This window comes from Hippocampus comes, unplaced genomic scaffold, assembly GCF_001891065.2.
Source record: "Hippocampus comes isolate QL1 unplaced genomic scaffold, H_comes_QL1_v1.1 scaffold41, whole genome shotgun sequence".
Classification (NCBI taxonomy): Eukaryota; Metazoa; Chordata; class Actinopteri; order Syngnathiformes; family Syngnathidae; genus Hippocampus; species Hippocampus comes.
The window spans coordinates 4,425,184-4,441,078 of record NW_017805153.1 but is presented as its reverse complement, the minus strand read 5'-3'; the positions used below and the strand labels follow the sequence as shown (position 1 = coordinate 4,441,078).

Below are 15,895 nucleotides of genomic sequence, written 5' to 3'. Positions count from 1 at the left end.
GGTAGGATTATTGTTGCGGTGTGTTTAGTTTTTTTGTGTGGTTGATGGTTGATTACACATGCATCGTGTTGGGACGAGGATGTCAAGCCACATCAACACTTACCTGTATTAATGATTACCAGTTAATTAATCTTTGCAGTGTGAGATTGGAAAAAAATACTCTGATGATGCCACATGAGTACACCAGTTTTTGATCCATTTATTTTTTGGAAAAAACCTGGAGTACACAGCTGCTGATGTAATGTTCAGTCTAAATGCATAGTTTTCAAACATTTACCCTTGAAACATTATACTTTTGAGTTTCAGAATTCTTGATGATCAATATCAGTCAAAATAGAAAAATGGGTTCCCATGATGAACATTAGTTATCGTGGTTTCCCATTGGGTAATCCGACGGAACCGAAAAAACGGTTACCATGAATTTCCGAAATCCTCAGGCCTGCTCCTGAATTATTTAAATTTTTGCAGCATTTGTTTATAATTGTATGTATATGTTGTTGTTTGTGTTATTATCATATGCAATTGAATAAGTAGACTATTTCGGAATTCGAAATTACGGACTCTCTCAATGCATAATGGGACTCATACTTTTCTGATCAGTGAGTCCCTGGGACTCGCTGCCGGTAAACTGTAAAATGATCACTGAGAGATTACCGCTTTTTCTGCAGTCAGTGATTGACTTCTATACAAAGTCATTTCTCAACTTGTGTTCCGTGCCATGTCATGCCTGTTGAGTGTTGATTTACTTCATATTAAGAAACTACTGCACTAAAACATCAATTCATAAATGTATATCATATGATTTTATTTCTTTTTCTCAGTATAAATAACACGTACCCTGACTGTTCTACTCTTTGAATAAAAACACTTCATTCAAGCGTGAGGGAGTGCAAAGGGTTATGATGGAGCGGTGTTGCAAATCATGAGGACCTGCCAAGTGGAATGATAGCAGTGTTTTATACATGTCCTTGGCTAGGCCTCAGTTTCAAAATCAGTCCTTGGTCCTTGGCCTTGGCCTCGGAAGCAAGTCCTTGGTCCTTGGCCTTGGCCTCGGAAACTTTCTCAAGTCCTTGGCCTCTTGGCCTTGGCAAATTTTCCAAGTCCTTGGCCTTGGCCTTGGCCTTGGCCTCGGAGGCAAGTCCTTGGCCTTGGCCTTGGCCTCGGGTTGCCGGTCCTTGGACACAACACTGCTGTCTAAACATGGAGAGCACTATGTAAAAGTTCATACTTTAGATGAGAGATGATGAAGAACGTCGTTTTTCAACATGTCATGTTACGTCTGTGTGTTCACTAGAAAATAACATTGAGTCAAGTTACATTTTCTAATATTTATATCGCCCTTAATCACAAAAACTTCTCAGAGATATTCACATGCCGACGGTTGACATCCCTTGATCTTTCCCCCGGGCAGGTCAAAGAAAAACTCAAAAAACCCCATCAGAAACCTTGGCCGCAGATGGGGGAATCCCCATTCCAAGATGACCAGGCTGCAATGGGTGCTGAGTGGGCAACATTTAACACGGGGGTCGGCAACACGCGGCTCCAGAGCCGCATGCGGCTCTTTAGCAACATCTAGTGGCTCCCTGGAGCTTTATAAAAAATGTTTGAAAGTGGATTTTGATAGTAGGCTAATATAGCTCAAATAGATATAGATATATGTTGCAGCTCCGAAAAAGGAGAGCTGTGGTGTTGGTTTTTTAAAACGTACACTTTATTTATGCTTTTAACAGTCTCGACAAACACCGACACGTCTGCGTCCGACTCCGTGCCTTCTCTCTTCTCGTTTGACTCAAGAGGCGTTCAAAGACAGCCTCAGAAAAACGGAAATTAATGATCACTTCACTGACACTAAGAAAAGCGAAAATAATACACCAAAAGAAAAAAATCAAGCGAGGAAATTACAAAATAAATTATATGGGGGCGTTTGTGAACACACAACAAAGGAATGAATTAACAATTCTGAGACATTCCAGTCTCCTACATACACACATTATGCGTTTCCTTCATTGTAAGTTTTAGAGAAGGCTTTTATTTTTTTGCGGCTCCAGACATATTTGTTTTTGCTCTTTGCTCTTTCAACATTTTGGGTTGCCGACCCCTGATTTAAAACAATATGGTGCTATCCAATGTTAGTTAGAAAAATCTCAGAGTTCGCTTAATAAGATGAAGTACTGCAGGAAGACGCCTTTGGAGAAGTGGGTCCTCCTTAAAACCCGGCCCGGTTGGTCAATGAGGAAATCTCCATAGCATTGCCTCCAAGGAGGTTGTCCACACCAGATCTTGTCCAGATCAATTGGAGCAGAATCTTTTCAGCAACATCTAATTGGATCACCATTACCTCGGCTGCTTTCCAAGCCGAGGAGATGGGAGCACGAGAAAGCGAAGGAACGGAGATTCAACTAAATGAAAAAGTCACAAAAAAGTTGAGTTTTAAACATTTCTTCGAAGGTAGAGGCTCTAATATCCATGACTAAGGTGTTCCAGACAGTGGTGTAGTGGGGATTTTTTAAGTGGGTGTACGCGATTCTGGGATGTTCTATATATACATACAGAACATCAATCATAGGCTACAACACCAGTTGAACTAACGTTAAATTTAATGGTTTACTCCTCCAAAATAATCACAGGCCAACATTATTAAGCATAACTCGCATTAGAACAATGATCAACAAACATTTCAATAAAAATTGAATGTGGCGTCAGGAGAAGTGGGTGGACGGCGTACCCCCGCGTACCATGCCCACTACACCCCTGGTTCCAGAACAAAAAGCTCAAGAACCTGCAGACTTCTTTTTGGCTCTCGTGATCACATGAACAAAGTTTTCGGGATGGCAACATATGGACATAGGAAGGTGCTAAACTGTGTAATATTTTATGAAAAAGTACCAAAACCTTGAAATTGCATCTCTTGTCAACTGGGAGCCAATGCAAGTTGGTTGATGTCAGGCCATGAATTACAGGGTGCATGTAAGAATTAAAACCAAGAAAGTACTGAGCCTGAAATACCAAAACACGTTTGAAGTCATTCTAATATGTTATGATCGACGGTGTCAGTGCTAAGCTAGAGTAATAATAGTATTGATGAGCTGTCGGGAGTCCATGGCTAGTGGAAGATCAATGATCATTAGTCACTTTGGCAAGTGTTGTCTCAATCGAGTGGCCGGCTCTAAATCCTGACTGGGGAAATTCAAATCGATTGTTTGCAGCCTTGTAATCTTTTGTTACGATATGACTTTTTCAATAATTTTCACAATAACATTTTGAAATTGGCCGATAATTACATCGACTCTCCGGGTCGCTTAAGTCACTGTCGAATAGCAGTGGTTTTAAAAGCTGCTGCTCCGATGCTACATGAGAGTGATAAATTCATAATATTTAAGATGGAAGGGCCTAAAATCGTAAACAATTCTTAAGATAGTTCACCAGGTCAACCAAGCGAGTTATCTTTTTTACCCCATTTACCAGTTGTGTAAGATTTTCAAGAGATACTTTTGTAAAATGAGTGAGGACTGTTAGACATTTGTCAGCCTTGATGCCCCTTCTAACACCATTCACAGCAGCAATCGGCTGGGTTTTTGGAATGGTGTCCATAATGAGCTGAGTCTTCTGAGTCAAAAATTGCATTAAATCTTTGAGATGAATGGCGGGAGCTACTGGAAGTTGCGTTAGCATTACCATATAAGCATTGCCATCAAATAAGTATTTCGGGTTGTTTTTATTGAGACCGATTATTCTGGACAAATAATTAGTCTTAGCTAAAATGAGAACTTCTTTATGTTTCAGCAAGCTATCACACCATGCCTGATGGAAGACTTTGAGTTTAGTCACACGCCATTTGAGCTCAAGCTTCCAATATGATTGTAAAAGTTTGCGGGATTCATCAGTAAACCACAGAGTAAGCCTCTTTGGACAGGTTTGAAGTGTTCATGGTGCTACAGAGTCGAGGACATTCAACAGAAGAGCATTAAAATCATTTGTGAGATTATCACCAATATAAGAATGAACGGAAGCAGTTTCCACAGACACTTAGCACAGAGAGTGCAATAGTAGTTGAAGAACTAATATAGCAGCTGCTTTAGATGTGATTGTGGTGAGGATGATGACAATGAGCCAAGACTTCAAATTTTATATGGTAATGGTCAGACATAGCAGTGGTAGACAATCATCTGTGGTTGCTCAGCCTCGGGTTCGTACATTAGCTAAAGTATTACTATTTTTATGCATTGCTTCACCTCTTATGTGTGAAAGCAAAAGTATCAATTATTGTCTGAAACGCAGCGGTAAGTGGTTCCGAGGAGAAGATTCATATGAATATTAAAGTCACCGATCAGAATAGTTTTCGTGTGAATCGCCAAGTCAGCCACAAGTTCAGAAAATTCATCAAAAAAAATCAGAGTAAGGGCCAGGGGGATGGAACCAAACTGCAAGATAAAACGGCAATGAGGCTGTGGGTTGAATTTCAAAGAGGTTGTCAGAGCATATTTGCAAATAAGGGCTACAGCTCCGCCCTTCTTGTGAAAACGTTGCCCGTTGCTCAGCCCCCGGAGCTCGAGAAACTTGTTGCCTGCCCAATAGTCTGCCTTAGCCACTCGTGGAGTTCATTGATTTTGCTGGGCATGATTAGCAGTCTGCAGTGTTGCCGTGTATTGTCGAAGATGAAAAGTTTTGTTCGTGTTATTAATAGAATAATTCAGTCACACAGATATCTTACTGTGCTCGTAATGCCCATTTGATAACAGAGCTGCAGCAAACAGATAAGCTCCACTGTGCCCTCCCCGACGAACTTGCCTCTCACAGTAACATACGATTCACTCAAATCTGTCAGCATTTGCGGGCACTGCCAATATTTCCTTCCTTGCGTTATTGCAAGATCTTTCTCAGCCTGCTTCTTCTCGTCTCCTTGATCTCATCTCATGTGTCTATTCACCCTTCTGTCTGTCATGTCCTCCCCCTCACTCTGACTAATGTCCTTTAAATAACCCTCTGTCCTCCCTTCTCTGCCCCCACTTATCTTGTATCCCTCTGCTTCCCTACTTCCACTTCTTCCCACAACCCACTTTGCTCTCAGGCCTCATCATTTCTCTGCAGCTGTTGAGGGGCGAGCTGGAGCAGATCAGACGGGAGAACCAAGCTGTGTTCAACCGAGCCCTGGCACTCACGCGCAAACTGGGTTTTCCAGATGTCATCATGCCAGGTAAGGAGCCAAAGAGCAGTGGATGTATACTGGGCACAGAGATTCATCGAGCAGGCTGGAGACCAGAAGAGGAGGGCAGTGGAAGGTCGAAGATCAGTTTACACAGGATGCTGATGACAGAGGAGAGGAAAAGATGAGGAGGGGGCAGGAAGCACCGTGAATGAATGGAAACAGGAGAGCACCATACAGTAGGAACACAATATTGACAAAATATTTGGTCATATATTCAAAAAGTATTCAGGACAGAGAATCCTGAATACTTTTTGAACAATTATTTAATCAATCAATAGCTTGTCTAATAAAATATGGCATTTGGGGTAATTGTGCCAACAGCTGTGTAAAGACCTTTTTCTGTTCCACCATGTGCACCAAGCATTTATAAAAGCCTTGCTGGATGAGTTTGCTGTGGATTACTTGAGAGCCCTGACTTAACTCTTCAGGACTAGCTTTCCGAGAAAGCCTCAAAGGAAGGAATGGACTGGAATCATGTGTAAAACTTTTAAGAATTCCAAGTTGTGTATTTTAAACACGCACATGTCTGACCCTTTAGTCCACTGACTTAATGCTAACACATAATGTTATGGGAAATGCAAATGTAACCCTTTCAGCTATTTCATTGTGATACAGAGAATGACTGGATGTTTTTGTGTCAGAGGGGTTTGTTTTTATCAAGTCCAAAATCGTAGAGTGCCATGTATCTCAAGGCGCCATTGCACAATGACATGATGATTATGATCGCGCTTGTGTTCCCTAGTGTTGTCGCTGTGCAACAAGGCAATTTGTACTAGATTCTTGTGTGTCCCAATTAAAGAAATGAATCTTGCATCTCAAGGCACCGCTGAATACCTACACAGTACTACAATATTTGTGACGCACCTCACATGATCGTCAAGTCCTTTCACCGGTTGGCCCAAAATACTTCTCACCTTACCTCGTCTTGTGATTCATGCCCCAATGGAAGCCACTTAAATATGAATAACTCGTATAAGTATCATATTGTCCCGCATTGGCACTCCAAGTAAACATTGTATTACAATTGACGTTTTCAATTTGCACGGTTCATTAACCGTAATCTGTAACCTTTAGCTCATATTGTCATATTTCTCTCCGTTTTCATCCTCACAGGTGACATTCGCAATGACTTATACTTGACCCTGGAGCGAGGCGAGTTCGAGCGGGGTGGCAAGAGCGTCCAGAAGAACATCGAAGTGACGCTCTATGTCCTCTACGCCGACGGGGACACTCTCAAAGTACGGCGCGTGTTAAATGTGATTCATTCAGCAGATTTCCATTCCATTAGTCATGACAAGTACGTTAGTTCTCCCTCAGCATCCACTCATTACTTGCCATATGCCTCCTTCTTTTGCAGGACTGCATCAGTTTGGGCAGTGGGGAGCCCAACATGACTGACTATCGCTCCTTTGTCCTCTACCACAACAACAGTCCTCGTTGGAGTGAGATGGTCAAACTTCCCATTCCCATAGATCGCTTCCGAGGCTCCCACCTGCGCTTCGAGTTCAGACACTGCTCCAGTGAGTCAACCTCGATGGGCCAGTGGCGGCCGTCGCTCTTTTCATGGGCCTCATTAGGCCAGAGTGGTTTATGAAGCATGTTGCTGACACCTTTGTCATTTCAGCGAAAGACAAAGGGGAGAAAAAACTTTTTGGCTTTGCTTTCACTCCCCTTATGAGAGAGGATGGGACCACGCTGTCGGACGAGAGCCATGAGTTGTATGTCTACAAGGTGAGGTCCCGTCCCAACGGAAAGCAGCCACAAGAAACGCATCATGTTTTCCATCCGGTTTTCTCATTAGATTGTGAAATAAACAAGGCTTCTCAAACGACCTAAGTCAGGATCAAATTCTCCAGTCAAACAATTTACAGCTCAAACCAGATGCGCGTTAACAGCACCTGATCAATTTTGCATGCTAGCATCCATCCATCTAGTCATTCATCTTCTAGCTGTAGCCTATCCCAGATGACTTTGAGCAAGAGGCGGCAGATACCAATGATTGGTCGCCAGTCAATTACCGGCATATGTGGATACACAACCAATCGCGCTCACATCCATCCATCCACTCTGATCCGCGTGTCCTCACAAGGGTCGCGGGCTAGTCACACTTGCGTTCACTTCAATTTCAAATCAGTTTTATTTTGAGAAGGGAGAGTCCCGCTACCAAGTATCGCTCTTGGGCTGATACTGGCCTTAATTTAAGGTATTGACTAAAAAATAAAAAAAATACAAATCCGACATTGAGTCAATCCGACATTGAGTCAATCCTCCCCAGCCGTAGTTGCCGCTATACTGTGACGGTTTAACACGTCGGCGAATCATGATCTGAGTCAGAAAGAGTGAATACTGTGAGTACTGGTATTGGTCTGAACACAAGTCGCTAGTTTTATTTATATCACACCAAATGACAAAAGAAGTTGTCTTAGGGTTGTGAACGCAATGGAGCAGATCTAAAATCACACGGCTCACTTACTAAAAGATCCTCCTCTCACATGAGCAAGCAAAAGGCAACCAAGGTGATTCGGTTTCTGGTTTGATTCATAACGTCAGAAAATCGGCAGAAAGTATTGATAATTGTTTGTCAAAGTTAAATCTGATATTCTCAAATGTTTTATTTGGATTTAACTCAAAGATCATCAGTCTGAAATCTGAGAATATTTCAGCGCAGTGCCGATACTGTTTGCTTGTTTGTTTGAAACAGAAGTAAACCAAAACTTGACTTTATAAAGTGTATCCAGAGGGTATTGCTTTGTGCCACTCGTTTAGTCATCGAGCTTTGGCAAGTTGTTGTAATGCGTCACTTCCTCAGTGCTTGTGTGGGGGACCTTTTTTCATAGAACGCCTCTTGTCTGTCTGTCTGTCTGTCTGCAGTGTGATGAAAGCGCCACCTTCAGTAACCAGGGCCTGTACCTCAGCCTGCCCTGCTGCAAGGAAGATTTCAACAGTTGTCCCAACCTGCCAGCGAATCTGCCTTTCCAGAGGAGCCCAAAAGAAACCTTTTGGGTTTCCACCATACTCTGCTCCACCAAACTCACGCAGAATGGTAAACATTGCTTGCTCTGTTCTGTATGACCCAGTGTTTTTTTAAGTTTTTGAGTTGAATTTGGTTGTGTACTGCTCTTAGTGGACCTGTTGGCCCTTCTGAATTGGAAGACCCACCCAGACAGGGTTCTGGACATCCTCGGTCGACTGCGTCAGATTAGCGGGGAGGAACTTGTCAAGGTCAGCGCTGTCAAATATATTTATTACCTGCTAAAGTCATAAGCAATTTGGCCTCTGCAAAGCTGTAAAGTGTATTAATTGAGTTTGACACACATTTTCGACGGTATTAACCTTCAGCAGCTCTGGCATTTCATCTTATTGGGCCAATATTAAATATGACTTCACTAATTGTGCACCTCATGATTAAAAAGCGAGAGAATTGGACACAGTCGACTAATTGGCCTCAGCTGCATTATCTTTTTTTTCTTTTCTTTTTTTGTAGAAGGAAGAGCCCTATTGATATAAGAGATGTGACGTAAGATGTTTGGGGTGAACGAAGTGAAAGCTTAATTGTCAACTGACCTTTAATGGTTTTGTCTCCTATAGATCCAATCAATGACCTTACAATACATTAGACAAAGCGGTCAAACACCTTCATGTGCTGTGCAAGTGTTTTTTCATTGCTCAGGCATTGTTGCTCAACACACACACACACATCAAATACAGATGGAAATAAAATATAATACATACCAATCGTCCTCCTTTCAATGTCTATATTGTTGCTCACCCTTCCGGTATTTTCCATGTACAGAACTGGCTGTGCGAGAGAGTTTGTCCTTTTTATTCCTACAGTTCCTTCGAGATCTCCTGGATACGCTCTTCTGTCTTTTAGATGACAACACAGATAAATATGGACCTCTAGTTTTCCAGTCTCTGGTAGGACAATTACAGCAACACAAGTCCAATGTCATAATTTTACAATTATTTCTCTTTACCGTCACGTATGGATAATTCTGTCATCTATGTTCATGTGTCTTTCAGGTATTTATTATCAACTTGCTCAGGGACAGCCGTTTCTACCACTTCCGCCCCGTAATGGACTCTTACATTCAAAACCACTTTGCTGGAGCTTTGGCATACAAGTACAGAAACATTTGCTACCTCCTCTTTAATAAGTCATTCATCGGAACAAAGTTGACAACATGATTCTAACAATGTGCTTGCAGGGAGCTTATTCGATGCCTGAAGTGGTACATGGATCGCTCGGCTGAAGTCGTTCGACAAGATCACATCCAGGAAGCCATGAGGGTAAAGGTTATACTATGCTACCTGATGTGGTTCACTGGAGGACTCGAGTTTCGCAGCCGGCGCATGCGGAAATACTGGCGTGTTTTCGCACTGGTGCAAGCCTCGCTGTGCTTGTTTCGGAATTTGGCTGACCGTTCCGCATCAAGCTGGGTGTTCCACTATTGCGATGGTGTGTCCTTTGACAAGCGTGCATCTGACAATTTGATGGCAGAAAGTCATCTCAACTTAAGCCAAACTTTACGCCTGCTGGGACCTCTTTGAAGGCTGGCGCAGTATGTAGACTGCTGCTTTAATGGGATTTTGGTGAATTTGACCGGGGCACAGACTCTTAAATTTTGAGGTTTTAGTAGAGTGGCGGTGCCCATTACGTCGATCGTGATCGGCTGGTCGAGAGCCAAGGGAGTGTGGATGGATCCCATTGCATTAATTCAATCAGTGCCAGCCCTCCCAGTTTTATGCTATTGCTGCCACTCAACGGCAGTGAATGAATTAAAAAAAAGAGATGCCTATCGATTGTCTGTGATGAAATTTCCCACTTAATTGCTGTACAGCATGTCCAATCACACGCCTGTCGCATGCTTCACTGTGCATGCGTGTACAACACCCCTCTCTGACTCTAGCTCTAGCAAACTAGGAAGTTGCCTTATTAGTCCCCAATTGTTTCGTGTATTCTAAACCTTAAACGGGGGTCGAGTGGTTAGCGTGTTGACCTCACAGTGCAGAGGTACCGGGTTCAATTCCAGCTCCGGCCTTCCTGTGTGGAGTTTGCATGTTCTTCCTGTGCGTGCGGGGATTTTCTCCGGGAACTCCGGTTTCCTCCCACATTCCCAAAACATGCATGGCAGGTTAATGGAAAACTCTAAATTGTCCCGAAGTGTGAGTGTGAGCGCAGATGGTTTTTCGTCGCTGTGTGCCCTGCGATTGGCTGGCAACCAGTTCAGGGTATGTCCCCCGCCTACTACCTGAAGACAGCTGGGATGGGCTCCAGCACGCCCCGCGACCCTTGTGAGGATAAGCGGATCAGAAAATGGATGGATGGATGGAATTATGGGTCCAAGTAAGCCAAGCATTTTCATTTAATGTGGGAAGATTTAGACTGTGCCAGCCACGAAAATGAGAGCTCAGAGAGTCTTTCTTGGGCTGTGAATTGTATGGAAACAGGAAATGGTCAAAGAAAATAGCTTCATAAGGTGTAATGTGATACCTCTGGAAGTGAGTTTGCTCGGATCATTGGGGCACACAAACCCCTCCACCATGGTCACGGTGGGGATGCCCTAACCCGAAACAAGTAAATTACTGGTTGGTACAACCACTTTACAAATAACCCAAACTGAACTCACTTCCCTACCGTTGACCCGAGCAATGGGATACTGCGCAGAATCGACCCACACAGTTGGGTGTGCCGGCCATAAATTAAAAAAATATCGTAATCTCTCAGGCCATTATTTTCAATCTGTCTCAAAATGATGGACTAAATCTCTTTGAAGGACTGGAATGCGAGACCCTCCAGTGCTTCGAGCAGCTTTGTCCACTCAAACCCAACGCTGAGCTTCTAAGAATCACAACACACCCTTTACAAAATGGCTGAAATAATCGTGCTTCCTTGATAGGTGGAGAAACATCAAAACGACTGATGTAAAGCATCACTAAAGGGGGTTATGTGATATCCGAGGGACAATCGAACAAACTATGATGGAGCTTAACTAACTCCTATGCCTTGTCTTTTGAAATCTATTTACTGTTTCTTACTTCCACGTACATCAGGGAGAATAAGAGAGAATACATTGACATCACAAAGAGAGGAGTCGTTTGGTTTCCAATCATGCTGGCGACGCACTCTCTGCCCGTACTTTCTGTCTCTTGGCGTCCAGGGAAATATGTGTGGAGCTTCATACCTTTGTCGTTTCGAGTGCGACAGCCGAGCATGTGCCCATTTTTTGCAAATTTTTTTCAAAACCTTGAAATATTCAGGAAAATAAATAGAATTCCACACCACTGAAAGCGAATGAAGAGCTGCAAAATGGCGCTTGAAAAATCACGTGACTGCTTACAGCCAATCCGCATCTGTAGTTGTAAGAAGCGGCAAGAACATAAACTGGCCAGACTCTGTTTATATCAAACGCTGTACAGGCGGAGATACTATTCATTCAAAGGTCTCAGTTCATCTAAGCACCCAGCAATCGGTGAATTTCCGCCAAGTAGAGGTAATACATAATAAATGAATACAGATTTACACATAAGCGGTTCCAGCGCCTCAAAACACTTGCTAATCTTCCTAAATCCAACTTTTAAAATGCAAAATGAAGAATAAATACAAAGCTGAAGGTGAAGTTACAGTCACAAATGAAAATATGCAATAACCGAACCGCGAAGTAGCTAAATACTGTATAGGCACTGCAAGATACAGTAGATGCTTTTTGGCTTTTGCATTAAGCTCGCAGACTGAAAGTTGTATTGTTTTATGACACAAAGTGCAATTCTCCTTGATGTCAATGTTAAATTCATGTTTAATTTGACAGTAAACCTTAACTGGGTGTGGCACAAAACAGCTTTCTGACTTCTTTTTTTTTTTATGGACCGTTCACTATCTGCTGAAGTGCTGCTTGTGTGAACTGCTTGCAAGGCAAAATATCAGCCAAACTACGGCTCTCATCTCAAGAAATATTCAAGTCACTCATATCTCTCTTTTTTTTTTTTTCCAGATGATGTCAAGATGATTTGTTTGGAAATTGTCTGTTCACTTCCTCCCTTAGGCTCTAGAGTACCTGTTCAAATTCATCGTCCAGTCCAGAATTCTGTATGCACGGGCCACCTGCGGGATGGAAGAGGAGCAGTTCCGAGCGAGCATCCAGGAGCTCTTTCAGTCCATCCGCTTTGTGCTGAGCCTTGACAGCCGCAGCTCAGAGAACCTGGTCTTCACGCAGGTCTGAATGGAGGCCGGCATCGCTGTCTGCGTGCAGACCTTACCTTCTCTTTGGAAGTCTTGTTTATCATCGTTTACATTTTTCCATTTGTTCACTCACTCCCAGTTTACATTGATGTTTCATTTCTTAAATTTTGTGTTGTTTCATTTTTTTTTTTTTTTTTTGAAAATTGTTTTCTGTTTCATTCTGTGCATTGTCCTATTTTGCCCCTCTCTTGGCTTGATCTTGGAGGGGTGTGATCCGCTGCATGTCTCTGTGGTAACGCTCCAGGTCTGTCGTCAGTCTCAGTAAGTCACAACATGATGCCTTGGTCCCACAACTATCAGACATGATCTGCCATTGAGGTTTATCTTCGCGGCCCGTTCTCCTGTTTTGACACTAAAGACCGGAGTAGACATAAAGTGACGGCTTGTTTTAACATCTTAGAGAACCGGAGTATAAATAACTGTCACACAACCCTTGTAACAGAGGACTGTTTGACATCTCTGTGTCATCTCTTGAGTTTTTGAAGTGTTTGAACATCGTCCTTTTCTTTATTCGTCTACTAGGCGGCTTTGCTGAACAGCTTCCCTGATATCTTTGATGAGCTGCTGCAGATGTTCACGGTTCAGGAAGTGGCCGAATACGTCCGCGGAACCCTCGGAAGTATGCCCAGCACTGTTGACATTGGCCAGTCGATGGATGTTGTCAAACTGCAGTCGATTGCGCGCACCGTTGAAAGCCGTCTCTTCTTCTTTCCTGGTGAGGATTTGTCTGTAAAAATTCCCAATGATGACATCACAGTCCACCGATGCATTTGAATTCAGTTGCATCCTCTTTCTGTGGCATTTCCTTCAGAGTCACGAAGCATTTTGCTTCCAGTTGTTCTGCACCACATTCACTTGCACTTGCGCCAGCAGAGGGAGCTCCTTATCTGTTCTGGAATCCTTGGCAGCATCTTTTCCATCATCAAAAGCAGTTCTATGGTATGGTGCATTGTCAAGCAAACAGTCGGGCTATCCTTTTCAGTCAGATTCAGCCGTCAAACAATTTAGCTGTCTTGACAGTGGTTCTCAAATACTCCCTAAAAGTTACAGAAATGCTTTTAAACCTGTAAAGTACTCAATGGAAGTTACCTCTCTGTGCTTCAATTTAAATTCCTCTTATACTCTTAAATCTGCAAAATGCTCCCTTAGCCTGAACTAAATACTCAAGATGTATTCATAAGTCACCCGAAATGTTCCTAAATATGCTTATAGGAAAATAACTTTAGTAATGATCGAAAATGTACTACACATCAAAAAACAATACTAACTATGCCTGAATGAATTTTTGAAAACTAACAATTCAAAGTGATGAAATAAGGCATTTAAATAAGTCATGTCTTCCTGTACCACTAGAGGGAGCATGCCTCACTCCAGTGGCACACTTTGAGAATCACTGGTCTCGAATGTGAGCGGTGTCTTTTCAGATGGCATTATAGTCTTAACTCGTCCACCCTCAGGAGTCGTCTGTTCAGGAGGAAGTGGAGATGATGGTGGAGAGCCTCTTGGACGTGTTGCTCCAGACTCTGCTGTCAATCATGAGCAAGTCTCACTCTGTGGAGACAACCAGAGGACAACGCTGCCCCCAGTGCACTGCAGAGATCACGGTAACTGCAATAAACCCTTCCCATGTGTGAATGAAACCATTTTTTTTTTGTGCATTTCAAGGACCCTACCAACCCTTGATGTGTAATTTTCTCTCCTCTAGGGGGAGTATGTGTCCTGTCTCCTTTCTCTGCTCCGACAGATGACAGAGATCCACTTTCATCATCTGCTCAACAACTTCCACAGCAAGGAGGAGCTCAAAGTGAGGAATAAATATCTGAAATCTTTTCCCCTGAAACATGCTTGCCTCATCCCAAAACTCCATACAACACATGTTCATCTCAAGGAGTTCCTGTTAAAGATCTTCTGCGTATTCCGCAACCTGATGAAACTGACAATCTTCCCTCGAGATTGGAGTGTCATGAGACTTCTCACCAGTCAGTGAGTCTGACTTCTTCCTTTGTGACGTGCAGTCATTGTGCCATTGATGGTTCAGGGGACCACGGGCTGCTATTAGATCAGACTCTCTTCAAATTCCTCTGTTGTGAAGGTTACACTTGTGCTGCCATCCCTGTCATCTATTTTTGGTAGCTACCTTTTTGATTTTTGCAGGGCTGACACTGACATGCTTGCTTTGTTTTCCGCAGCATCATCGTTGTGACAACGCAGCTTCTTTCCCCGGCGCTGCACAAGAACTTTTCCGAGGCCGATTTTGATTTCAAGGTGCGTCTGTCTAAACACACCCAAACATCTGTTCCATTTCCATGATGTGCATGGTCTTTGTTTTCCTTGATTAGGTGTGGAACTCCTTTTTCAGCCTGACCGTGCTCTACATCAATCAGCCCAGTCTACAGCTGGAGGCGCTTGGGCCCGCCAAGAGAAAGAAAGTTCTGGACAAGTAAGCAAATTCCGTGTAGTTTGCAGCCTTTCCAATTGCATACAGATCAAGAATACCATGATCTGCACCTCATCACAATCAAGGCCAATTCATACTTTCTGTGTAAATATTGTCAACAAGCGACCCATTTGCGATGAAGACAACGCGCCCCCAACTTTTGTGACGATGAAGAACATCCGCAGCGGCGCCTGCTTTGCATTGCGCTTCTGTGAAGAGATCCGCCGGTGTGCCCGTTCTGATAATTCTCATTTAAAGGAATAAAGTACCACCTCGATGTAACGGACCCAGAATTACATATTTAACGGACAGAAATTATTTTCCAGTCCAGTCAAAACGCCCCAATTCAGTTAGTTTCAGAATTGGCAGCAGTTGGCAGAGAACAAGCAAAGACCGGTCCATGAGTTTTCGGGTTAAAGATCACATTATTATACAGTAGATGAGAGCGGCCCCACAATCATACCTATGTGGCGGCCATGTTGGTCAGGGCAACTTTCCAATCAAAGGACATACATGGCGGATATCTTAGCAGGGTGAATGCCCCATCAAAGGTAATGGTCATTTTGGACTATATTTGGGTGTCTTTCGGCCAAGGCCATGAAAAAAAGGGAAGTATAAGGCAAATCATCCCAAACATACTGTTGTCGATGTTGATGCCCCCCTTTTCCAGGATGCCCCTTCAAAAATTGCCGTTTTACATGTCCCCTCTGCTTTCATTGCATTTTTAAAAATGTGCGGAAATTTGATTAATATGCATTTACGTGTCATAACATCTACCTAACACGATGACGATGAAATTGAATGGAAAATGTCAGAAAATTGGGAAGTCTCAAAAGCACCTTTTGATGAAATCGACTCATACACCCATATGTTGATGATGTTCTCATCCCTTTCTGCAGGTATGGAGACATGAGGGTACTGATGGCATATGAGCTCTTCAGCATGTGGCAAAAATTAGGTTTGACTCATACCGTATATCATTCCCATCATAAACGCACATCACGATGCAGCT

At 43.0% G+C, this 15,895-nt stretch overlaps 1 protein-coding gene across 5 annotated transcripts in view; it reads left to right on the top strand.

Moving 5' to 3' along the window:
* Positions 1-15,895, top strand: part of LOC109515009 (dedicator of cytokinesis protein 3) — a 69,489-nt gene that overhangs the window by 32,688 nt on the left and 20,906 nt on the right. For 4 of the 5 annotated variants that reach the window (XM_019868539.1, XM_019868540.1, XM_019868538.1 and 1 more), the window contains 18 exons: positions 5,069-5,194; positions 6,320-6,444; positions 6,564-6,726; positions 6,831-6,937; positions 8,078-8,249; positions 8,331-8,428; positions 9,041-9,124; positions 9,230-9,330; positions 9,415-9,496; positions 12,250-12,420; positions 12,969-13,161; positions 13,258-13,385; positions 13,904-14,050; positions 14,152-14,250; positions 14,335-14,429; positions 14,636-14,711; positions 14,786-14,886; positions 15,783-15,841. In XM_019868539.1, coding sequence (XP_019724098.1) covers positions 5,069-5,194; positions 6,320-6,444; positions 6,564-6,726; positions 6,831-6,937; positions 8,078-8,249; positions 8,331-8,428; positions 9,041-9,124; positions 9,230-9,330; positions 9,415-9,496; positions 12,250-12,420; positions 12,969-13,161; positions 13,258-13,385; positions 13,904-14,050; positions 14,152-14,250; positions 14,335-14,429; positions 14,636-14,711; positions 14,786-14,886; positions 15,783-15,841 — 2,127 coding nt within the window. The remainder of the gene's footprint in view (positions 1-5,068; positions 5,195-6,319; positions 6,445-6,563; positions 6,727-6,830; positions 6,938-8,077; positions 8,250-8,330; positions 8,429-9,040; positions 9,125-9,229; positions 9,331-9,414; positions 9,497-12,249; positions 12,421-12,968; positions 13,162-13,257; positions 13,386-13,903; positions 14,051-14,151; positions 14,251-14,334; positions 14,430-14,635; positions 14,712-14,785; positions 14,887-15,782; positions 15,842-15,895) is intronic. The other variant, XM_019868541.1, reaches the window with a different exon arrangement.